Source organism: Otolemur garnettii, unplaced genomic scaffold (assembly GCF_000181295.1).
Source record: "Otolemur garnettii isolate 467f Iridium unplaced genomic scaffold, OtoGar3 scaffold00317, whole genome shotgun sequence".
Taxonomy (NCBI): domain Eukaryota; kingdom Metazoa; phylum Chordata; class Mammalia; order Primates; family Galagidae; genus Otolemur; species Otolemur garnettii.
In genome coordinates this window covers 288,250-313,619 of record NW_003852712.1, presented here as the reverse complement: position 1 = coordinate 313,619, position 25,370 = coordinate 288,250, and the positions used below count along the sequence as shown (strand labels likewise).

The window sequence follows — 25,370 nt, the reverse complement described above, 5'->3', positions numbered from 1 at the left end:
TTTTTTTTTTTTTTTTCCTTTTTGAGACAGAATCTCACCCTGTTGCCCTTGGTAGAGTGCCAGGGTGTCATCATAGCTCACAGCAACCTCAAATTCTTGGGCTTAAGTGATCCCCTTGCTTCCGTCTCCCAAGTATTAGGACTACAGGTACTTGCCAAAATGCCCAGTTAATTTTTTCTATTTTTTTAGTACAGATGGGGGTCTCATTTTTACTCAGGCTGATCCCAAATTCTGATCTCAGGCAATCCACCTACCTCAGCCTCCCACAGTGCTAGTATTACAGGCATGAGGCACTGTACCTGGTCCTTTTCTGTACTCTTGGTCAAGCAATATAACCTCTACAAAGTCAATTCCCAGACTATAAAAGAGAAATAGGGGCATTACCTCATGGGGTTATTGGAAATATTAAGTAAAATATTAGATAAACATCTTTCATAATGCTCAGTAGATGGTAGAGGAAATATGAATTTGTTAAATAAAAAGTCAGGGTATATCATTCCCATAAACTGAATCCTTGGATGCCCTAATTATATTCTTAATGTATCTAGGTGTCTAAATTAACAACCAAAAGACGATCATGAGCATAAAAAGAGAACAAAGAAAGACTTGATTATATATAGTTCACTCAAGCCATGGTGAGGCATTCTCCACAATTAGAATACTTTTCTGCCTGATAAATCCTTCTCCTTTAGATAAGGCTCAAGAAACACATATTCATGTGCTTTAACCCCAAAAAGCCTCTTTTCAATGGTCACAGTCTATATTTCAAAGATTCCTAGCCTGGGATCACCACATGAGCATTAGAGTCCGTGAAAACATGAATTTGTATTTAAAAAGTATATATTTATTAGGGCATTGATAATAGCTATTGTATCAAACAAACTCCAAACTCAGAGCAGGTTAACACGATATCATTTTATTTTCTTGCTCCTGGAAAGACCAATGAGGCTGCACCTGGTCAGCAAACAGAGTCCCACATGGCCACTCAGGGATCCAAGCTCCTTCCACCTTGTGGCACCACCATCCCCTAGAATTTCAGAGTCTTCTGAGGATTCTTTGATTTTAGCTGATAGGCAAGGATCAAGAGAATCTGGATGACCTTGGAGGAGAGGTGTTGTTGTTGTTTATGCCATGCCTGTAAGTGATGTAACTTCACTTCCTCCCACTTTCACTGGCCATAACTCATATGATATTTAGCTGCAAGCAAGTTGGGAGATGTAGTCTAGCAGTGCCTTTGTTAGGAAGTAGATGCTGATTTTGGTGAACACACAGCCATCTCAACCATAAGAACATACAAGTGTTTTTCCTAATGTTCTGGGTTCTCAAAACAACTGACAAGTGAATTCACAGTTAATTCAGCGAAGGAACAATATACTTGATGGAATGTCAACTTTCTATTTATAGTCTCATGCCTCCCTGAGACCACACCCACATTCCTCTGGTTAAATTTGGTATCCCCAAGTCCCCTCTGCACATATTTACAGAAAAATACAATATACATTTATTGAGTGATCCCAAAGTTAGAGGCTCTGTGTTATGGACCAGGAATGCAGCAATAAATAAAATGTAGGTCCTCCACTCAAAGAGTTCACAGTGAATGGAAATGATAGACAGAATTTTTTTTTTTCTAATTGGTAGGTTATGTTGATAGAGAGTGGCTCTGAGTAGTATAAGCATGAGGAAAAGCTTTGACCCAAACTGAACCAAGTCTTTATGGATGAGTAGTAGGGACCAAAGCTTGGAATGAATGAGAGGTAGTTGAAGGTAGGATGAAAGGCATGAGCAAAACCCCAAAGATAAGAAAGAATGTGGGGTAAGGTCAAGGGCATGTTAACCAGGGAGTGAGAATAGGCAGATCAGCAGGGTCTGGATTATGGAGGATTGTAACTCAGTTAAGGAGATTAGGCCATCTGCTGGATTACTTTGCAGATGGCTAATAGTATTCATTATGTACTGATTCTTACTAACAACTCCCCAAAATAACCTCAACTCCATGTTATAGGGATATCTGCCACATCCCCCATCATAGTATCCCATACACTCAATGGTGTATATAGTTGAGAACATTGATGATGATGATGATGATGGTAGCTAATATTAGTTAAACAGCAGCCATGATCTAGGTACTTTTCTAAGCACCCTCCAGATTTAAACTGGTTTAAACTTTACAAAAACAAGATCACATGGTTCTGAAAAATGGAGGTGGAACATGACATATTTAAGGATTTTTAATTTTATCAATCCATGGGTGCAGTTCAAAGGGGAAGTCTGGCTTCTCCATTCTTTCCCAACACATTCCTCATGCCCCCCATGACCTACTGCAGATTATCTGGGGTAAGAATCTAATCTGGAACAAGGAATGGGGCTACTAGATCTCAAAGTCAGAGATTATGTCTTATCCATCTGTATTAGTACAGGGTGGACTGTTGTAATGACCCTCAAACATCAGGACCTTTTCTGCCTAGTCCTCTTTATCAGAGTTTCTCAACTTCAGCACCATCTTTGCTGTGGGGAGCTGTCCTGTGTATGGTAGGATGTTTAGCAACATTCCTGGCTTCTACCTTATAGACACCAGTTGCAGCCACCAGCCTCTTCCCCCTGCCAGTTCTAACAACCAAAAATGTCTCCAAACATTGTCTAAGGTCATAATTGCCCTCATTCTCAAATGAGAACTGTTGTTCTATATTCGGCTATCAGAGGAAGAAAATAGCACAGAGGATTTCTTGAAACTTTCTTTTTTTGAGCCAAGGAACAGGAAGCATCATTTTCATCCATAATCTATTGCATGCACACAGATCACCCATCAGAGTATCTCACTCATGGTACTCTACCTCCACTATATTTTTGAGGGAGCGATAGAAGTAGAAAACAAGGCTCAGCGCCTATAGCTCAACCGGCTAAGGTGCCAGCCACGTACACCTAAGGTGGTGGGTTCGAATCCAGCCTGGACCCACCAAACAACAATGGCGGCTGCAACCAAAAATAGCCGGGCGTTGTGGCGGGCGCCTGTGGTCCCAGCTACTTGGGAGGCGGAGGCAGGAGACTCGCTTGAGCCCAGGAGTTGGAGGTTGCTGTGAGCTGTAATGCCACGGCACTCTACCCAGGGGGACAGCTTGAGGCTCCTGTCTCAAAAAAAAAAAAAAAAAAAAAAGAAGTAGAAAACAAATGAGATGGTGGCAATGAGGAAAGTTGTGATCCTGGACTAGCAGATAAGATAGCCCAGTTATAATTTTTTTTAAAAGGCATTAACTTTAAGTTATTCGTTATTGCTGCATGGCTCCTTGTATAATGAGGAATTTGAGATAGAACAGCTTTTCTTGAGATGTATGTCAGGGATGATTATTTTCTAAAGCTATTGAGTGGTGGGGGGAAAAAGACAACTAAATATACTCTATACTTTAGTTCTTATTTGGATATCAAATCTTATTGTGAGCCCTTCATTAAAGAAAACTATTTAAGTGAAAGATCTGCGAAAGAAACCGAGGAAGTAATCCTTTTTACAATACTACAAATAGAATAAAATACATAAGAATAAAATTAATCAGAGGAGTGAAAGTCTCTACAATGAAAACTATAAAACATTGATAAAAAAATGGAAGAGGACACACAAAATAATTCAAAGATAGTTCAGATTCATGGATGGGAAGAATTAATAGTGCTAAAATGGTCATACTACTCAAATCAATCTACAGATTTGATACAACCCTTACCAAAATGCCAATGGCATTATTCACAGAAATACCAAAATTAATCTCAAAATTTATAAGAAACTACAAAAAGCCTACAATAGCCAAAGTTATCCTGAGCAAAAAGAATGAAGCTGGAGGAATCGTATTAACTAACTTCAAATTATACCACAAAACTAGAGTAACCAAAACAGCATGGTGTTGGCATAATAAACATACACATTGAACAATGGAGCAGAATAGAGAAATAAATCCATGCACTTGTAGTGAACTCATTTTTGACAAAGGCACCATGGGAAAGGACAGTCTGTTTAATAAATGGTGCTTGGAAAACTGGATATTCACATACAGAAGAACAAAACTAGCCCCTTATGGCTTTCTATATACAAAAATAAAATCAAAATCAGTTACAGACTTAAATCTAAGACCTGAAAGTATGAAACTGCGAAACTACTAGAAGAAAACATTAGGGAAACATTCCAGGACATGATTTTCTGAGTAAGACCTCAAAAGCACAGGCAACCAAAGCAAAAATAGACCAATGACATTACATTAAGCTAAAAAGCTTCTACAAAGGAAATGATCAACAAAATGAGGAGACAACTCACAGAATGGATGAAAATATTTGCAAACTGCCCATGTGACAAGGGATTATTAACTAAAACATATAAGGAATTCAATAGGAAAAAAATCAAATAATTCAATATAAAAATGAGTGAAAGATCTGCATACACATTTCTCAAAAGAAGACATATAAATGGCCAACAGGTATATGAAAAAATGTTCAACATCATTAGTCATCAGAGAAATGTAAATAAAAATCACAATTAGATATCTTCTCACCCCAATTAAAATTGCTTTTTTAAAATCAGATAATAAAGAATGCTGGTGAGGATGTGGAAAAAGAAGAACCCTAGTACACTACTGGTGGGAATGTAAATTAGTACAGCTGCTATAGAGAACAGTATATACATTTCTGGGGGGAAAAACTCATGAATTTAAAATAGAACTACCATATAATCTAGCAATCCCACTGGTGGGTATATAACCAAAAGAGGTAACTAAGTGTATTGAAGAGATACCTGTAATTCCCATGTTTATTGCCACACTATTTACCATAGCCAAGATATAAAATCAACCTTAAATGCCCATTAATGGAGGATAAAGAAAATATGGTACATATACACAATGGAATATTATTCAGCTCCAGAAAAGAATGAAATCCTGTCATTTGTAGCATCATGAATGGAACTGGAGGACAATATGTTAAGCAAAATAAGCCAGATATAGAAAGACAAATTCCATGTTCTTACTTGTAGGTGGAAACTAAAATTTTTTCTTTCTTTCTTTCTTTCTTTTTTTTTTTTTTTTGCACTTTTTGGCCCAGGGCTGGGTTTGAACTTACCACCTCCAGCATATGGGGCCAGCGCCCTACTCCTTTGAGCCACAGGTGCTGCCCTTCTTTTTCTTTCTTTTTTTTTTTTAAGACAGAGTCTTGCTCTGTTTCCCAGACTAGAGTGCCAGGGTGTCATCCTAGCTCACAGCAACCTCAGTCGCTTGGGTTGCTCAAGTGATCCTCTTTTCTCAGCCTCCCAAGTAGCTGGGACTACAACCACCAGCCACAATGTCTGGCTAGTTTTTTCTATTTTTTAGTAGAGACAGGGTCTTGCTCTTTCTCAGACTAGTCTTAAACTCCTGAGCTTAAGCAATACACCTACCTCACCTTCCAGAGAGTTGGAATTACAGGCATGAGCCACCATTCCCAGCCTAGTAGCTAAAAATTTTTTAAATTGAACCCATGAAGATAGAGAGGAGAATGATGATGACCAAAAGATGGGAAGGGTAACAAAGAGAAGGGATAAAGTAGGGATGATTCAACAGCACAATAGGGTGATTATAGTCAATAATACTTTATTGTATATTTTTAAATAACTAAAAAGAATGGAATTGGAAGGTTATTAACACAAAGAAATCATAAACGCTTGCCCTGATTTGATCATCACCCATTGTATACCTGTACTGAAACATCACATGTACCCCCAAATATGTACAACTATGTACAACTATTATGCACCCATAGTAATTAAAAATAAACATTTTTTAAAAAGGAAAAAGGAAACCTGTTTAACTTTATTTCATGTGGCATTTTCTGGACTTATTTTATGCTGTCAGTTGTTTCCTGAGCAAGTCACTAGTCTGGGTTCTGTGACTGCATTGTGCAGAAGACAAAGCTTCTGTCCTCATACAGAAGAGTAAAAAGATCAAAGATGTGTTTTTCACCTTTACGGGTTCAAGTATTACCCACTCAATATTTGCCACACCTGCATGCCACCGGTGCTATTATTTACTCAATATTTTTCTTTAAATTTGCCTGCTTTCCTTCACTTTGATATATTCATTTTAAAAGAATAGTTAATATGGGATTCGAATATAAAAAAGCAATACCACTAGCTATAAATAGCTACAAATAGGAAGTACACCTAAAAATAAATACCATACCATGAAAACAAAATCCTATTATTAAATTCTACTAAATACTATTGTCTGAATAAGGCTTTAGGCCTGAATCCTGTCCTCTTTTTTGCTAAATAAGGGTTTATTAAGTATTAGAAATACTGGCATTAGCGAAATACTAGCATTAAACTGAAGCTTTCTCTTTTGCGTCATCAGAAAGACTGAAAGGACTGTTGGAAAAGGATTTTTGCTTTCCAGTCTGTGTTTCAAAATTATTTCACCTGTGTCCCCATATTATTAAATGAGGTCTTGTGATCCACAGAACTGTATCTTGTATAACATTTATGGCACCCATTCTATACTCTGAGAAACAGGGGGAACAATATCTCTTGGTTGCCTTTATTATCTATGAAACTCTTTTCCAATACTCTTAGTTCAAACACACACTAGACGGCCTCTTATGTGTAAGTTGACACATAAGAAGTTGGATGGTAAGCCTAGACATGTGCCCTAGACTGCCATGATAACTGTCTCAGTATACTTGGAATGTAAGCTATAGACTGGGTAGCTTAGAAAAACAAAAATCTATTTTGCACAGTTCTGGAGGCTGAGAAGTCCAAGATACAGGAACCTGCAGATCCAATTTCTGATGAGCGCCTACTTCATGGCTCATAGATGGCACCTTCTTGCTGTGCCCTTATAGGATGGAAGGGAATAACTAACTTTCTGGGGTCTCTTGTATAAGGGCGCTAATCCTAGTCATGAGGACGCAGACCCTAAAGGCCCCAGCATAGGGGTTAGGATTTCAACGTTTTAATTTTGGGGAAGGAGGGGCACAAACATTCAGACCAAAGCAAGAGCTGAACCAAGAGTCATCCTTTGCTCATTCACTGTGATTATATCTTCCTGTTTTGTCCTTCTGTCCTTCAGATAAGACAGAAACATGTGTTTTTCCCTTCACCTACAAGGGGTCTATTTACTTCACTTGCACAAAAACCAATAGCCTCTCCCATTGGTGTGCAACCAGAGCAGTGTATGACGGCAGATGGAAGTACTGTACTACGGAAGGTGAGTGGCCTCACATTGTCCTCTGTCAGTGGGCTTCTGAGTAGGGAAGATTACAAAAAAGAACATGTGACTGTGTGTGACATGATCATATTTTTTTCCCTTTTTTTTTTTTTTTTTTTTTTGAGACAGAGTCTCACTGTGTCATCCTGGGTAGAGGGCTGTGGTGTCATAACTAATAGCAACCTCAAACTCTTGGGCTCAAGAGATCCTCTTGCCTCAGGCTCCTGAATAGCTGGGACCTACAGGCACCTGCCACAAGGCCTGACTAATTTTTCTATTTTTAACAGAGACAAGGTCTCACTATTGCTCAGGCTGGTCTTGAACTCCTGAGCTCAAGTGATCCTCCTGCTTTGGGCTCCCACAGTGCTAGAATTATAAGCATGAGCTACCCCGCCTAGCCAATATGATCATAGTTTTGCAGACAAATTATAACACAACATGTGTGTGAGCACAGAAAGTGCTCTGGGAAGCCAGACGCTCAATGTTAATAATGAATAATAATTTTAATACTAATAATGTTTAAAATGGTGCTTTCTGCATAGGGGTCTTGTAATATCATGAGACCAGTCAATTAAATGGAACCATTGCATTCTTTTTCTCTTTATTTCTTAAATTAATAAGAAAAGAAACAGAGTATAAGAGAAAAGGCATTTGAGAGATAGCTTTTTTTTTTAAACCCAAGATTTTGACAATTACATGATTTCTGGGTATTTTTGTATACAGAGACAAAGACAAAATTGACATATAATTTTTGACTTGCCCCAAACTTAACTACTTCTAATCTACTGTTGACTGGGAGTCTTGCTGATAACATAAATAGTTGATTAACAGATATTTGTACATGTTATATGTATTATATACTATACTCACACAATAATGCAAACTAGAGAAAAGAAAATGTTATTAAGAAAATCAGAAGTTTCAAGACCAGACTGAGCAAGAGAGACCCCATCTCTACTAAAAATAGAAAAACTATTAGGGCCTCATGGCAGGAGTCTATAGTCCCAGGTACTCGGGGAGCTGAGGCAGGAGGATCACTTGAGCCCAAGAGTTTGAAGTTGCTGTGAGCTATGACACCACGGCACTCTATCCAGGGTGACAGAGTGAGACTCTGTCTCAATTTTTTTAAAGAAAAGGAAAGAAAGAAAGAAAATCAGAAGGAAGAGAAAACATATTTTACTATTAATTGAGTGGAAGTGGATTATCATGAAGGTCATCCTCCTCCTTGAGGTGAGTAGGCTGAGGAAGAAGAGGAAGAGGAAGGTTGTTCTTCTTGCTGTCTCAGGAGTGGCAAAGGAGGAAGAGCTGGAGGAGGTGGAAGTTGAGGAAGGAGAGACAGGCACCCTCAGTGTAACTTTTATTGAAAAAAATCCATGTATAAGTGGACCTGTGCAGATCAAATCCCTGTTTTTCAAGGGTCAGTCATATGTGGAATAGGCTTCCCTAAATGCTTGATGAAATGAACTCATAAGGTCTCTTCCGAATCTGATGTTTGTCCTGTTTGACGGTTGATTGATTATTAAATAACTCTGTCCTGTGAACAACTACAGGAAGTCAAGCCACTCCTGAACTCTCTTCCAAACAGATTACCCACGATGCGTCTTCCCCTTCCTCTACCGAGGAAAGTCCTATAACAGCTGTATCACAGAAGGCAGCTTGCTTGGAAGGCTGTGGTGCTCCGTCACCTCCAGCTTTGATGAGAAGCAGCAGTGGAAGTTCTGCGAAACAAATGGTGAGTTACTGGAGCGAGGGAGAATGTGGTGTGTGGTGAGAAGGAGAGAGGATGCAGCGATCCTCCTAGAGGGGTGGTGGGGCTGGGCAGGATGGAGGTCAGCGCAATGAGGAGGGGTATTTCCAGGACCAAATGTCTGCTCATCTGCTCAGAATGTATACTGTGGCAGCCCCAGATCCTCCAGTCCCCACTGCCAGCAGCAAGAACAGGTGTCCTCAGAGCTAAAACTATGAGCTGTAGTCCCAATGCTCGTTTTTGAGTATTTCTCTTTCTAGAGTTGACAATGGCCAGATTCACTTATCAATGGATCCTACCTGCACTTCAGCACAGCTTCACATTAAATCTTAACTCTATTCCATGCCTAATCCTGAGTAGTGACCAATGTTCATTCAGTGCCCTCTCTGTGCTAGACTCTGATCCAGAAGCTTTGTGTATAATATCCTGTTGAATCTTTCCATGGCAGTTCTATGAGCTCTTTTCCTCCTCACCTATTTAATAAATGGTCTCAGTAAAATTAAATCCTTCTCAAGGTTACAGTCCCAAGCAATGTCAAGTCTGTAAGGGTCCATAAGTATTATTGCCTCCATACAGATTAAAATGCATGCAAGGTACTTGTTTATGGGCACATTTATTCTTGCATAAAAATCATAATTATGTTCTTTCTTTAACACTCAAAAAAGCCTAATTCCAACTAAACCTTAATTTTATTCTAGCTCTAGCATCCATCACTTAACTATAAACCAACTTTATCCTTAAATCTTATTATAACTTTAACTTTGTCCTAATACTTAACCTAATTTTTTTTTTTTTTTTTGAGGCTGGAGTGCAGTGGCATCATCATAGCTCACTGCAATCTCAAATTCCTAGGCTCAAGTGATCCTCCTTCCTCAGTCTCTTGAGTAGCTGGGACTACAGGCTTGCATCACCACACATGGCTGATTTTTTCATTTTTTTGTAGAGACAAGGTCTTGCTATTGCTCAGGCTGGTCTTGAACTCCTGGCTTTAAGCAATCTTCCCACCTCGGTCTCTCACAGTGTTAGGATTACACGTGTGAGCCACCTGACCTTAGCCTATGATAATTTTTTATCTTGGTCCAAATCTTTACCATCTTTACTCTTGACTTTAAATTCCATCATTAATACACCCATTGCTTTAGCCATTTTTAAAATGAAACCAAATAGGCAGATTGAGAAAGATAGAAAAAACTATCATTAGTTTTATGATAATATAACACTGCATATAGTTCTAAGTCCAAAGCTTACTAGAACTTAAACATTAACCTTAATATCCAAACTTCCATTTATCCATAGTGCTATCCAAGTTTCTTAGACCCAATTCTGATGGGATAACAGATTAGAATTTATATAAATCACCAGATGCTCAAGAAAAGGTAGATTTTAGCTCTGGTTCCCCCATTATGTTGGGAAAGTTATTAAATTTCTTGGTCACTTTTATTATCTGCAAAATGAGGATGCTAAGGCTGACTTCATGGGGGGTTTGTAAAGATTGGAGTTCACTTTTATACAGGATCTATTGTGGTTCCCAAAAAATGTGAGTTCTCCTCTTCCACTATCCTCTGAGTCACTAATCAAAAATCAGACCTGAGTTAGGATTCTGTCTGCTGTTGCCTTTTCCAGGTGTTAGATAATAAAATAATAATGGTCACAATTAAGAGTGAACTTTTAGCAAGTATTTACTATGTGCCAGGCAGTATTCTAAGCACTTCACATAAAATAACTCATTTATTGTATGAGATAAGTCTGATTGTTGGCCCCATATCATAGATGGGAAAACTGAAATTCATAGAGGTTCATTTGTTGAGTGGCAGAGCTGTTATTTAATGCTAGGAAATCTAACCTTCAGAATTTTTGCTCTTAATCTTTTGTCAACATTGCACCTCAAGTCTAACCCTTTAGTCAAAATATGGCTCTCCCTAAAACATCACCAAAAAAGCCTGTTCATTGGGCAAGACCAAGTTGATTGCTTACTGAAATAAGGGCAATTATGTGACAGTCTTAATAGCATCTTGAAGTGGGGAGGGCCAAGTCAGGATATAGATGTGGTCTTGGGTCTTCCAATGTGGGGATGTGGATTGGAGTGGGTACAGATAATGAATTAATGGTTACTGACTGGTGGTCATGGAAAGGTGAAGTTACAGAGGACATGGTTTCAAAGAATCTTGAAAAGTAAACAGTGTATAAGAGATACAGTCTACTGAAAAAGTTGAATAGTCTGATGTTTATTTAAATAGTTTTATAAGATGTTTCTGCAGTAAATGATAAATGTATATGCAACTTTTATCTTTCTGGGCAAGAATTCCTTAATTAGTAGAGTCAAGTTGAAGACAACAGTGGAACAGGAAAGTCATATTGAGGTAGATAGCAACGTGTGTGAGTGTGGATTGTTTTGGTTTACTCTTACCCATAAGATGGAAATACAGTAGAACCTCTATAATTGACCACCTCCCCACATTGACTATCTCCTTAAGTGGACTTAAGTTTCATAGACTGGATGTGCACCACATGTACATACCAGTACAGAGGCCTAGTGCCATATGTTGACTGCCTCTGTATGTTGACCAGTTTGTTATAGTCCCCCAGGTGGTCAACACAGCAGATTTGATGTTATTTATTGCCTTTCTTGAGATAGAGTGTGGCATGTAGTTTGTGTGTGATAAATAGAATTCTTTTTCATCTCTTTCTGACCTGTAACCTTTTCATGATTGTTTTCAGAATATGGAGGAAATTCTTTCAGCAAACCTTGCATCTTCCCCTCCACCTACAGAAATAATGTGATCTTTGAATGCCTTGAGGATGAAAGCAACAAGCTCTGGTGTCCAACCACGGAGAACATGGACAAGGACGGAAAGTGGAGTCTTTGCGCCGACACTAGTAATCTGGGGGAGGGGATGGGCATGAATGGGATTGTTCAAGCATGTCCTCGCTGGACAGACACCTGCCAAAGCCCTACTGTGTGCTCTACACTATGCAGGACACCAGAGATCCAGTGATGAATAGTGTAGACAGGCTGCTGCCCTCATGAACAAATTAGCTTAAACAATGTTACAAAAACAGGCTTTAAGAGAAAGAGAAAGGTGCCAATATAAAAATTTTCAACACCCAACTCTCATGCAAATATAGAGTAAGTACATGCTGTCTCATCAGGAGTGATAGGGTTTTTAAAAACCTATTATAAGGACCAGGAGCAATGTCTCACACCTGTAGTCCTAGCACTCTGGGAGGCCAAGGCAGGAGGATTGCTTGAGCTCAAAAGTTCCAGACCAGCCTGAGCAAGAGCAAGACCCTGTCTGTACTAAAAATAGAAAAACTAGCTGGGTGTTGTGTCAGGTGCCTCAAGTCCCAGCTACTGGGGAGATTGAGGCAAGAGGATCAATTTAGCCCAAGAGTTTGAGGTTGCTATGAGCTATGAGTCACCACACTCTAGCCTGGGACAACAGAGTGAGACTCGGTTGCTAAATAAATAAATAAGAATAGTTTTTACATTTTTATATGATTGGGGAAATAAATGAAAAGAAGAATATTTGTGACAGGTTGAAAATTATATGAAATTAAAATTTCAGCATCTACATCTAAAGTTGTATTGGAACAAGCCATGTCCATCCATTTGTGGAATGACTGTGACTGCTTCCCAACTGCAATAGCAGCATTAAGTAGTTACTGTGGAGACACAGAGGCCATGTGATGCATAAAGCCAAAGATATTTATAGAAAGAATTTTTTGACTCTGAGCTAGAGTATCAGATGATCTTTATGGGATGGTTAGACAGTGTTCTAAGATGACATTTAAAGGTCATATGGCAACTTTTGCCCTTATTTCAAGGCTTGGTACTTTTTGTTCACAAAAAATAGAAAACATAGATTAGTGGGCTGATCAGGGAAGAAATCCTAGGGAAAGAAAAATGTAATGCCAACAGTGTGTCTTCCTGGTTCTACTCTTGGGCAACTATGAACATGTCCTGTTTGGTGTCATTTTGTCCAGGGATGAGGCTCTCCTTCACACCTTCATTTCCTTATAAGTGACATGGGTCTCCAGCCACTGTATCTGGGGATGTTCAATGAAAGGCTCTCCACTGGCCATTTGTCAGCTAGAAGTGAGAGTGATTCACACAGGGAGATCCAGTTGTTTCTCATCACTCAAGGTAGTAAGGTTCTATGATGTCACTCCAAATACCAAATTAGTAATTCATAAACCACTACTCCTGGGAAAAACACAGGCTTAGGTCTCTACTAGCCTCTGGTCATGACATTTTTGCTAAGCAATCAGTATATAACCTTTTTTGATGTATGTTTCTGTTTGAAGACACTTTCTTTTTTTTGAGACAGTCTGACTCTGTCACCCTAGGTACAGTTCTATGGCATTATAGCTCACAGCTAACTCTTGGGCCCAGGCAATCCTCTTGTCTCAGCCTCCTGATTAACTGGGACTACAGGCACCCACCATGGCACCCAGCTAGTTTTTCTATGTTTAGTAGAAATAGGGTCTCCTTTTTTCTCAGACTGGTCTTGAACTCCTGAGCTCAAGCAATTCACCTGCCTTGGCCCTCCAGAGTGCTAGGATTTACAGGCATGTGCCTGGCCTGAAGACACCTTATTTAATACACATGCTATTGATTCATTCACAGCCAACAGCGCTACAACTCACACTTGAACAAAGCTTCTCTAACATGCAGATTTTCTCCATAAGACACATGGAGAACATCACAGCTTTCTCCTGCTTAAGAACACCAGCCAGCACTTCAATATCATGCTTGGGTGCTATTTTCAATGATAAAATTACCAGCAAAAAGCATGAAAATTTGAAAAACACAGTACTAGACTAGACTGGCAAAGGGCACTTGCTCATAGCACAAGCGCTAGGAGGAGCAGGCAGAGCCTCCTTCTCCCTCAGCTGAGGTCATGAACACCAATGACTCAAATTTTTCACCCTCTGTGTGTCTCCAAAAATAACCACAGAAGCACCATGAGTATTGATTTAGGGGTTGTAAATAAATTTTATTATGGAATCCATGCGAAATGAAATTCCATTGAAATTCATCCTCTGAGACAAACTCTGTCCACTCCCTGGTTCCCCTGGTGACAGAATGTCCTTTCTGTCTCTTTCCCCAAGACCCCCATGGCTTCACTCTCCCCCTTCCCCACTCCACTCCTCTACTCTATCCCTCATCCTTTCCCAAGTCCTAAACTGATATGACTTCTGAGGGAGGAGAATCACGCAGGCAATGTTCTTCTGACATTTAGTATTAGGTTAGAATTCAGGTCTCCAATGGGAACCTCTGAGCATGGCCCCCAAACAGCACAACCAACACAGAGATTACCCAGTTTGAATCTGGTATGGACCCTGAAGCCCAAGCCCCCACTACAGTGTGAATAACCTCTGTCTCACCTCCTTCTTCTCCCTAGGAATATCCTCATTGGTTCCTGGCTTTCCCTGCCACTTCCCATTCAACTATAAAAACAAGAATTATTATAACTGCACTAGCAAAGGATCAAAAGAGAACCTCATGTGGTGTGCGACTTCCTACAACTATGACCAGGACCACACCTGGGTGTACTGCTGATGCTCAGGTGAGCGCTGGGATCAAAACTGTGTTCATTTATCTCTGATGATAAGCTGAGATATGTTCCTCCCAGTGTGCAAGGCGGGACTTTCCAAAGATACATTGGAATTGATGAGGAGGGTAAGGGACACTGGATCACCTTCTCAAATTAGAAGGCTGGAAGAAATCTGAATTTCCATGGCAGAGAGGAGATAGGCAAACTTTTTCTGACTCAGAAATGTGTCATTTTGGCCATGCACAGTGCCTCATGCCTGTAATCCCAACACTCTGGAAGGCTGAGGTGGGTAGATCACCTGAGCTCACAAGTTCAAGACCAGCCCAAACCAAAGCAAGACCCCATCTCCACTAAAAGTAGAAATATTAGTCAGGCATCATAGTGGGCACCTATAGTCCCAGCTACTCAGGAGGCTGAGGCAGAAGGATCACTTGTGCCCAAGAGTTTGAGGTTGTTGTGAGTTGTGACACTATGGCACTCTACCCAGGGTGACAGAATGAGACTCTTTCTCAAAAAGAAAGAAAGGAAGAGAGAGGGAGAGAAGGAGAGAGAGAGAAAGGAAGAAAAGAAGGAAGGAAGAAAGGAAGGAAGGAAGGAAGGAAGGAAGGAAGGAAGGAAGGAAGGAAGGAAGGAAGAAAGAGAGGAAGGAAAGAAAAAAAGATTATTCCAAGGCTTGAGTATGGGAGGCTGTGGGTATGAAAGGTCAGGAAGGTGGAATTTCTGGAACATGATATGAAAAGGCAACTTAGAGGAGGGTACATCTTAGACTTCCATGGTCCCCCAAAACGAAGGTATCATGTTGTCGATGCATCACCCCCATCACTGAGTAGACACCCAAGGAAAAAATGAGGTTTAACTTTTCTTCTTTCTTCATTTGGGGCCTGCTCCCCCACAGCAGCTCATAAGTCATCGACTACCTCCAAAGGCCAACTTCATCCTCTTTTGTTCTAGTTTGTGCCTTTGGCTTTCTACCTGGGCTAGCATCAGTACTTGCTGGCCTAAGGGAATGCCCTGCAGACCTCCTGCATGGGTCCACTGCCCTAAATCATTCTGTAATTGGGGAATCTCAAAGTAAAAATAAGCTCTTTTATCAGATGTGTGACTGAAACCTCACTTCTCTTCCCTCCAGGATGTAAAACTGTGGTGGTTCTGGCAACATTTGGGTTTATAATGTAGGGAGCTTATAGGTGACACTGAATTAGCAACTCTTACTGAACTTGGGCTTGGTGGTGACAGTCATCTTGGCTCAGCACCTGCAGCTCAAGCGGCTAAGGTGCCAGCCACATACACCAGAGCCGGCAGGTTCGAATCCAGCCTGGGCCTGCCAAACAACAATGACAACTACAACTAAAAAATAGCCAGGCATTGTGGTGGGTGCTTGTAGTCCCAGCTACTTGGGAGGCTGAGGCAAGAGAATCACTTGAGGCCAGGAGTTGGAGGTTGCTGTGAGCTGTGATGCCACAACACTCTACCCAGGGTGACAGCTTGAGGCTCTGTCTCAAAAAAGAAAGAAAATCATCTTCCCAGAACCGAGGAGAGGCAAAGGAGTGGGGTTTGGGATTCTGGACCATCTTAACTGGGTGGATATTAAAAAACACCCACAGTGGTCTCCTGTCTGTGGCTAGGACTGAGAACAGCTTCCACTTGCATCTATCACAGCAGAACCATCCCCTTGCAGGTCCTTCTCCTACCAGAACTATCACCACAGACGTGAGGTCAAGGAGCTCTTTGTTCATTGACCTACCTGCCCCCATGAGCCAGGTGGGGTAGAAGGTGCGTGATTGCTCTTGGCTTAGCTGCTCCCACTAACTGCTAAATCTGAAAAAATCAGAACAAAGTCACTTTCTTATTCACATCCTATTCTCAACCAATACATACTACTACTTGAACTCTGGTCTTTGCTTCTATTTTCAGGGAGAGAAGAAACATCTTCAAAGCGCGACTGCCATATCGAGGCCGGAACATGCTTCATCTTTTTTGTCACGTCTTTCAAGCTTAAACAATCACCTTTAGAAATCCTGTCTCCCATCTCCTTTAATCACCTGGCCCTTTGTGAAGAACCGAAGGAAAACGTGACATAAGCACCAATAAAGGAATCCTAAATTAACCCTGGGGGCTTCCTAGAATAAGAGGAGAGGTGAATGTGCAAGGCAGGAAAAATTGGAGGCCGGGTTGTTGAGTCTCATGGTGGGAAGATCAGACTGTCAGCCCAGGGACATTTAGGAATAATTGCAGTCTGCCATCTCTTTCTGGGAAATCACAGATTTAGGTAGGATATTTGTAGGTACTTACTGGATTATTAATAAATAAGTTAGAAAGTAAACAGAGGGTGGAAGATTCACTGCCAAGAGTGCCATGACTTTTCCTTCCCAGTGCCCATGGCCCACATCAATAATTGATTACAGAATCTATTTCCCTCTGGGCCCAGAGGTAGACTTCTGTTCCTCCTGTCCAACTTTCTTTTTCTTTCTTTTTTATTAAGACAGAGTGTCACTCTGTCACCGTAGGTGGAGGGCTGTGGCATCATAGCTCATAGCAACCTCAAACTCTTGGGCTCAAGTGATCCTCTTGCCTCAGGCTCCCAAACAGCTGGGACTACCTGTGCCCACTTCAATACCCAGCTATTTTTTTGGAGACAGAATATTGCTCTGGCTCAGGCTGGTCTTGAACTCCTGAGTTCAGGCAATCTACCTGCCTCAGTCTCCCACAATGCCCTCCTTTCTTTTTCTGTCTTCTTTGACCCCTTCCTCTTCTTCTAAATAAAACTCAGGCAACTACCACCATTCTCTCTCACTACACTCAGACATCACAGATGGACTTAGCTGTTCAGCCTCCCTTATTACCAAGCTGATTGCCAAATTAAAATGATGTTGCATGGACAGGTGAGAAGCCTGAAGATCTAATGGTTAACACTTCAGCTCGAGAACAAACAAAAGATAAATCTTCACTCAATAGCATATGGCAACAACATAGCAAGCAGTGTTCTCCTGTCCCCAGACCCTTCACCTCCTCGCCCTGTTTAAAGCCTTCCCTCACCTTATTTCCTGCCTCTGCCCCTTCACTTGCTACATTCAATCCCCTGCTCTGGTGTATGGACACACCAAGCTGCCCCGGCCTCTGTGCATTGTCATTTTGGAATTCTCTTCTTCCTGGTCTTCCTACAGCTTTCCTCCTCACACCCCCATGATGCAGGTGGAGATAGCGGAAGCAATCCTGCTGTCTCAGCCTCCCAAGTAGCAGGGACTCCAGGTGCCCACTACAATACTCAGCTAATTTTTCTAGTATTTCTAGAAATGGGGTCCTGAGCTCAAGCCATTTTCCCACCTTGGCCTCCCAGAATGGTAGGATTACAGGCATGAACCACTGTGTCTGGCCCTTGATCTGAGCTTCTCTTACAAGATTTATTTATTTATTTGCAGTTTTGGGGTGGGGCCAGGTTTGAACCCCCCACCTCCAGTATATGGGGCCAGCGCCCCACTCCTTTGAGCCATAGTCACTGCCCTTACATGATTTATTTTTTTTCTTTTCCCCACACATGGGAATGTAACTTCCAAGAAAGCAAAGACCTATTGCTGAGCTCTTTCTAGGACCTAGAATGATCCTGGGCTCACAGCATAAAGCTGTGCTGTGGAATACAGAATTGATAAATTGAGCTTAAGTGATTGATTACATTAATTTATTTACAATACAATTTTACTCACTTGATAAAATAAAATAAAATCCAGTCCCTCAGTCTCACTCACCACATCTAATACTCAATAGCCACATGTGGCTGGTGGCTCCCATTAGCAGACAGCACAGGTCTAGAATATTCCCATCATTGCAGAAGGTCCTATTGAGTTGCATGACCCTGGAATATAGGTCCTTGAGGTCAAGAACCTTGTCACTGCTCTATTTCCATCATCTGGAATAATGTCGGGCCCAGAGCAGGGACTCAACAGGTATTTCCTGAGCAGGTGAGTAAATGAGTGGGTGGGTAGATGGAATGGAAGGAATGAGAAAAGAGGTCAAAGCTGCCTTGTAAAGGGTGAGCTGCATCATGTCATTCCTCTACTTAAAACCCTCTGATGTCCTTTCAGTGGACTCTAAGAACATAGTTGCATGGTTTAACCCCATCCACTCTGGACTCTTTGCCGTCAATCCCTCTCTGGCCACCATGGTTTTCTGGCTATTCCTCTAACACAAGAGATATGTTCATGTCCCAGGGCCTTTGCATTCACCCTATGCTGTGTTTCAAATGCTCTTTCTCCAGATTGTGCTCAATGAACTTCCTAATGTCCCTACACAGGATGGCAGCCCCTCCCTACATGGGACTCCCTAAACCCTGTCTCAGCTTCATTTTCTCTGTAACTCATCACCTCTTAACATGCTCATTTTGTTCATTCTGTTCCATGTCTTTCTCCTCCCATTAGACTGTGAACTCCTGGGCTATGGGGATTTTGTCTATTTTATGTGTCACTATAGCCCCATGCTTGGAAGAGCACCTTGCACACAGCAAGCACTTAATACATTGCTGTCAAAGATATAGAGCCACAGCACACTGGTGTGCCATGAGAGAATCTTAGGTGGGCTGTAAAAACTTTTAAAGATCATTAATTCAATTATTTTTGAAAGAACTTCAAAGTACTGTAAGTATATTCTTTTTTTTTTTATTAATGTAATTTAAGAGTACCACAGAAGTTTAACTATAGGTTCAAGTGTGCCGTGAGATTTTTTTTTTAAAGGTTGAAAAACATGGATATAGAGGTTAGAAGGAAGGAATAAAAGAAGGAGAGGAAGAGAGAAGATATGAAGAGTTGAGGCATAAAAATAAAATGGTCTCAGGACAGTGAAGAGCCGAAAGACAGATCTGTCAAAGGCAGGAGGTCAGGAAATTTCACTATCCTGGTTCCACTCTTTCTTCATTTTTATTTTACACTTGATCTTAGCCAAAAGGCCAAGAATTAATCTTCATTTTTATTTTATAAAACAACACTATTGATCCAGGCAACCCATTTTATACCTCCTCTTTATGGATTTCAAAGCAAGAAAAAAACTTGGAAGAAGGTGTGAGATTAATTCTTTATTTTCAACTTTGCATTGCTGAAGCGTCCTGCTTTCAGTGAAGGTGAAGGAGAGTCTGTCTTTTCTGTATCACAGCACAGGCAGAGGTCAGGAGGTGAGGGAGGAAACAAGACTTCTCAGCTAACAGACAGGCCCTCTCTGGGCAGCCCAGGGGGACTTTTCTCAGCAACCTGGCTGAGCTGGGGATTTGGGGAATCCTGTCATCTCTCTTTGAATGATGACATTTTGCAGGGGATTCATTCCCCGGGGATCAGCTTGCCCTAAACCTCGATAATCCAGATTTGTGATTTAATTCAGTCCCCTGAGTCTCTGTCATAGGAGAGGGATGTGAGAGGCCAAAGAGAGTAAAAAACCAGGCTGTGCTTGCAAGAAGTCAGGGAACGGAGTGGGAAGCTCAGTTGCTCATTTGGAATGCCTCTGGAAAGAACCATCTCTGTCTCCCTCTTGCCAAGATAAGGAAACTGATGGGAGTTGAAGAGGGAGGGGAAAGGATGAACCACTTTATGCCAACCTGCACTTTATGACAACCTGAAAGGAGAAAAGACTATTTTAACCCAAGGGGAAGCTGGGGAAGAGATTCTGGTGGGACACAGGGACCTAGGACTATGCAGCAAAGCCACTGCCTTCAGGGTAACCTCAATACACATTGTGGACTGTCACCTCCCCCTTCCTCCTTCCTTCTTCCTCCTTCCCTCCTTCCAGGGGCTATGGGGACTTGGTCTTTCTCAAGGGCTTGATCCACATTGAGGAGGTGGACAGTGGTGTCTGGGCTTTCTGGGACCTTCTCAACGGGACATCATCTTCACAAACTCTGCAAAGAAAAATCCACTGTGAGGCACCTCTTTGCAAAAGCTCCAGATTTTTTTTCACTTTGAGCCCTTCCCATGTGCCAGACACCCCTTGTGTTTAACCTCTTTATGCCTTTATTTCTTCCTCTATAAAATGAGAATCATAAGATAGTTATCCCCATATATTGTTGCTAAAATGGTTAAATATACAGTGCTCGTACAACAGATTAAGTAGTCAATAAATAGTAATGGTTAGCATCCTTTTTTTCTTTTTGAGACAGAGTCTCCCTCTGTGCTCTCGGTAGAGTGCCAGAGAGTCATAGCCCACATCAACCTTAAACTCTCAGGTACAAGTGATCCTCCTGCCTCAGCCTCCTCTGTAGCTGGGACTATGGGCACTTACCACAATATCAAGCTAGTTTTTCTGTATTTTTAGTAGAGACGGGATCTCACTTTTGCCCAGGCTGGTTTTATGCTCATAAGCTCAGGCAATCCACCCGTCTCAGCCTCCCAGAGTACTGAGATTACAGGTGTGAGCCACTATACCCAGCCAGTAATTGGTAGTGTCTTATTTCATCTTTCCAATCATCCCAATGGATAAGTGCCATCAAACACATAAGGAAACTGAGGACAGCCAGGGTGACCAACGTGCCTGAGGTCATATGGATGGTTATCCTGAAAGGAACACAGGTTGCACCTGACCTCAATATGACTGGGTGGCAGAGGAACTTGCTATCCCACCCAGGTCTTGGACAGAGGTGCATCCTGTCCTTCCCTTGCCTGTAGTTGGCCTGAGACTCTGTCTCCAAGCCCACCCCAACCTCATCCACATTTTATTTGATGTCCTCTGTGCACCTGAGCCTAGCTGGATCCAGCAGGTGTCTGTCCAACACACATCTACTAAGTTTCTATATTGGGACACAGAGCAGATAAGGTTCAGGGAAGATAACTCCTCTGCCCTCCAGAATGGGGGTAAATACAGCCCAATACAGCAAGGCCTGCCATGATAAAAACTCCCACGAACAGACCCAGAAAAACTTCTGTAAGATTTCACCTCTGCAAGTAATACACAGTATACCCAGCTAAAGAGGAAGAGATACTTTCTAGCAAAGGCGACTGTGGCATGAGTTCCTGAGGATAAGAACCAAGAGGTGTGGTAAGTGGACAGAACATCAGGTGCAAAGGAACAGAAGTTGGACAACCAGAGCAGACCAAGTTTGCTCTGGAGCATGAAAATTGAGAGAATGGTTATGGAAGATGCAGGCCGGGAGGGAAAGCCCAACCAGGTGATGGACCGTCATGGATATCAGACTCTAGGTAGAAGTTAGATGCTGGGATCTTTGAGCCAGAGGCTGTCACAATTAGAACTTGATGTGCCCTACTTACGCCTCCCACAAAATGACCCCTACCTCCCATCCACACGGAACTTCAATCTCTGTCATTTATTCAGTTCTTCAACATGCATGTGTTGAACTCTGTACTAGGAACTGGGGATATGGTGATGAAAGATTTAGTCCTCAGCCTCCGAAGGAAATAGGCAATACACTATACACTATGGATAGGTCACCGGTCAGTATGACTGCGGAGGACACCACAGGGTGCTGTCAGGGGGAACAGGAGACAGACACTGAGCCCAGTAACAAAGGAAGGGCCCCCTTCCTGGAACACAACTAGCAGTTAGCCTGAGGGGAAAGCAGGAAGGGTGCTCCAGACAATGCGATGGCATAAGCAGGGACAGGGAAGGATAATCCCAAAATGGTGGCACTCGGTGCATAATTTCTCTTAGTTTTCTCCAAAACTTTGGGGGAAAGGTATTGGATCAACCCTATTTATTTTTGGAGACATGGTCTTACTCTTTCACCCTGGGTAGAGTGCCACAGTGTCATCACAGCTCACAGCAACTTGAAACTACTGGGTTCAAGTGATCCCCTTGCCTCCACCTCTGGAGTAGCTGGGACTACAGGTGCCTGCCACCATGCCTGGCTAGTTTTTCTATTTTTCAATAGAGATGGGGTTTCCCTCTTGCTCAGGCTGGTCTTGAACTCCTCAACTCAAGGGATACTCCCACCTCAGCCTCCCAGAATGCTAGGGTTATAGGTGTGAGCCACCCTGCCTGGCCATCAACCCCATTTTGAAGATGTGAAAACTAACACTCAAGAGGGAAAGTGACTAGGATGAGGCTGCATGCTGGGTGAGAGATGATCCTGAATTTGAAGTCCATGAACCTGACCTCAGAGTCCCAGCCACTAGCCAGTCCACTATCGTCAAGGGACATGTTGCTCTTGAGAACTGGAACAGAATGGATAAGGTGGAAGGGAGTTCTGAGCTCAGATTAGAAAGGGCCTTGGGCAGAGTGTTCCTCAGAACCACCAGGTGTGAGATACTCTGAGCTCTTTGAACCAGCCTGATCAGAAAGGGATGATGGAACAAATGCTTCCAATACCCCCAGCTACCCCCATCCCAGCTCAAACTCAGAAGACAGTGACAAGTGGCCAACTCAGAAAATCCCATCAGGGAGTTGGAAGTGGATTCCTGCAGCGACTGCCTCCCTAAACATCACCTTCAAAATCAACGGTTCCATCTCCATTAACATCAGCCTCTCGGACAACCTCGGAGATCTCCCTTGGGGTGAGCTGCTCTCCCAGGAGCCTCTGCATGGCCTGCTGTAACTCTGCCAGGGTGATCTCCCCGTCCCCGTTAGTGTCGAACTGAATGGAAGCAGAAGGGGGTTACATCAGCAACTACAACGACAAGAACAAGAATGATAGCTGAAGTTCACTGATCACTTACTATGAGTCAAGAACTAACCTAAAGAGCTCCGGGCACATCATCAACTGGCATATCAGCTCCGAAAGATGATTTTTTAAAAAAATTTGCATACATTTTTATTATTTAAAACTCAGCTTCGTGGAGGTGAAAAAGCTGCACATAATTAATGTAGACAATGTGTGTGTGGACATAGGCACACACCTGTGAAACTAACACCACGATCAAGGTAATAAGCATGTCCATCACTCCAATGTGCTTCTTTGTTACTTCACATTGTGTGTGCATGTGTGTTTGTGTATTAAAAACACATAACATGAGATCTAATCTCTTCTTTTCTTCTTCTTCTTTTTTTTTTTTTTTTTTTGAGATAGTCTCACTCTGTCATCCTAGGTAGAGTGCCGTGGTGTCATAACTCACAGCAACCTCAAACTCCTAGGCTCAAGCATCCTCCTACCTCAGCCTCCCAAGTAGCTGGGAGTATAGGCGACCACCATAACACCTGGCTATTTTTTTATTTTTAGTAGAGATGGGGGTCATGCTCTTGCTCAGGCTGGTCTTGAATGTCAGCGCTCAAGTGATCTACCCACTTCGCCCTCCCAGAATACCAGGATTACAGGCATGAGCCACTGCAACCAGCCAAGATCTAACCTCTTAACAACACTTTGTTGAATATAATCTAATTTTTTTTTAAATTGGATATTAACATGCTACAGAATTTCTCTTATTTTAAAAGAATTTATTAACATTTTTTAATTAATGAAACATAATTGTATATATTTTGGGGGTACAGTGTTTTGACATGTAGGTAATGTGGGATGATTAAATCAAGCTAGTTAGTATATCCAGCTTCATTTGCTTATCATTTTCTGTGGTGATATGTTTGAAATTTTCTCCCTATTTTGAAATATACTTTACTCTTGACTATAGTTGCTATCCTAGGAAATATACCTCAAAACTTACTCCTCCTGTCTAGCCAAGATTTTGTACCCTTTGACCTACAACTCCCTGCTCTCCCCCTGGCTGCTGGTAACCACCATTCTATTTTTTGCTTCTAGGAGTTAGTCTTTTATTGAGATTCTTCATTGAAGTGAGCCCATTCTACTCTTTACGTCCAGGTGTTAGACTTTTATTGAGATCCTGCATACAAGTGAGATCCGCAGTATTCCTGTGCCAGGCTTATTTCACTTAGCATGACATGATCCAAGTTCATCCACATTGTTGCAAATGACAGAACTTCCTTCTTTTAAGAAAATGAATAGCATGTGTTTTGTATATATACCACATTTTCTTCATTCATTTATCTGTTGATGGGCCCTCAGGTTGTTTCCTTATTATGGTTATTGTGAACGATGCTGCCCTCAACAGGGACTATATCCCCAGAAATGGTATTGCTGGGTCACTCCATAGTTCTATTCTTAGTTTTTTGGTTCTGGGGGTGGGAGGCTGAGACAGAGTCTCACTCTGTCACCTTGGGTAGGGTGCTGTGGTGTCATAACCCATAGAACCTCTAACTCTAGGCCTCAAGCTATCCTCCTACCTCAGCCCCCAAGTAGCTGGGACTACAGGCAAGTCCCCGTCACCACACCTGGCTAGTTTTTCTATTTTTAGTAGAGATGAGGTCTTACTCTGTTCAGGCTGGTCTTGGACTCCTGAGCTCAAGCAATCCATCCCTCCTTGGCCTCCCAGAGTGCTAGGATTACAGGCGTGAAACACTGCACCCAGGTATTTTTAGTTTTTTGAGGAATCTCCATACTATTTTTCATAATGACTGTTCTAATTTACATCCCCACCAACAGGGCTCCCTTTCCTCCATGTGGCTCACCGGCCCTTTTGTCTTTTTGGTAACAACCATCCTGACAGGTGTGAGGTGACATCTCACTGTGGTTTTCATTTGCATTTCCCAAATGACTAGTGATGCTGAGATTTTTTCCACAAGCCCACTTGCCATGTCTACATCTTCTTTTGAGAAATGTATGTTTAGTTCTGATTTTTAAATCTGGTGGTTGTCTTCATGTGGTATTGTTATTTATAGGCATGATGCCACACAGCATATTGCTAGAGGCTGTTCATCTTACAAAACTGAAACTTCATGCCCATGGGACAGCATCTCCTCATTTCCTCCTGCCCCTGGCCCTGGAAGCCACCCTTCTGCTCTTTGCTTCTATGAATTTGATTATTTTTTGATACCTCATATAAATAGAATCATGCAATAGATCTCAGTACTTAATATGTGGTA

At 41.8% G+C, this 25,370-nt stretch overlaps 2 protein-coding genes across 2 annotated transcripts in view; one reads left to right on the top strand and one right to left on the bottom strand.

The window, feature by feature from the left end:
* The first annotated feature begins 2,044 nt into the window (after positions 1 to 2,044).
* On the top strand, positions 2,045 to 14,518 carry ELSPBP1 (epididymal sperm binding protein 1). Its single transcript, XM_003803503.1, has 5 exons — positions 2,045 to 2,087; positions 7,071 to 7,208; positions 8,794 to 8,940; positions 11,674 to 11,832; positions 14,361 to 14,518. The coding sequence occupies exons 1-5, from the start codon at positions 2,045 to 2,047 to the stop codon at positions 14,516 to 14,518; spliced, it is 645 nt and encodes a 214-aa protein (XP_003803551.1).
* Positions 14,519 to 20,362: 5,844 nt separating this feature from the next.
* Positions 20,363 to 25,370, bottom strand: part of CABP5 (calcium binding protein 5) — an 11,228-nt gene continuing 6,220 nt past the window's right edge. Inside the window, exons 5-6 of the mRNA XM_003803498.1 lie at positions 22,926 to 23,073; positions 20,363 to 20,388 (exon numbers count right to left, since the gene is read on the bottom strand). Coding sequence (XP_003803546.1) covers positions 20,363 to 20,388; positions 22,926 to 23,073 — 174 coding nt within the window. The remainder of the gene's footprint in view (positions 20,389 to 22,925; positions 23,074 to 25,370) is intronic.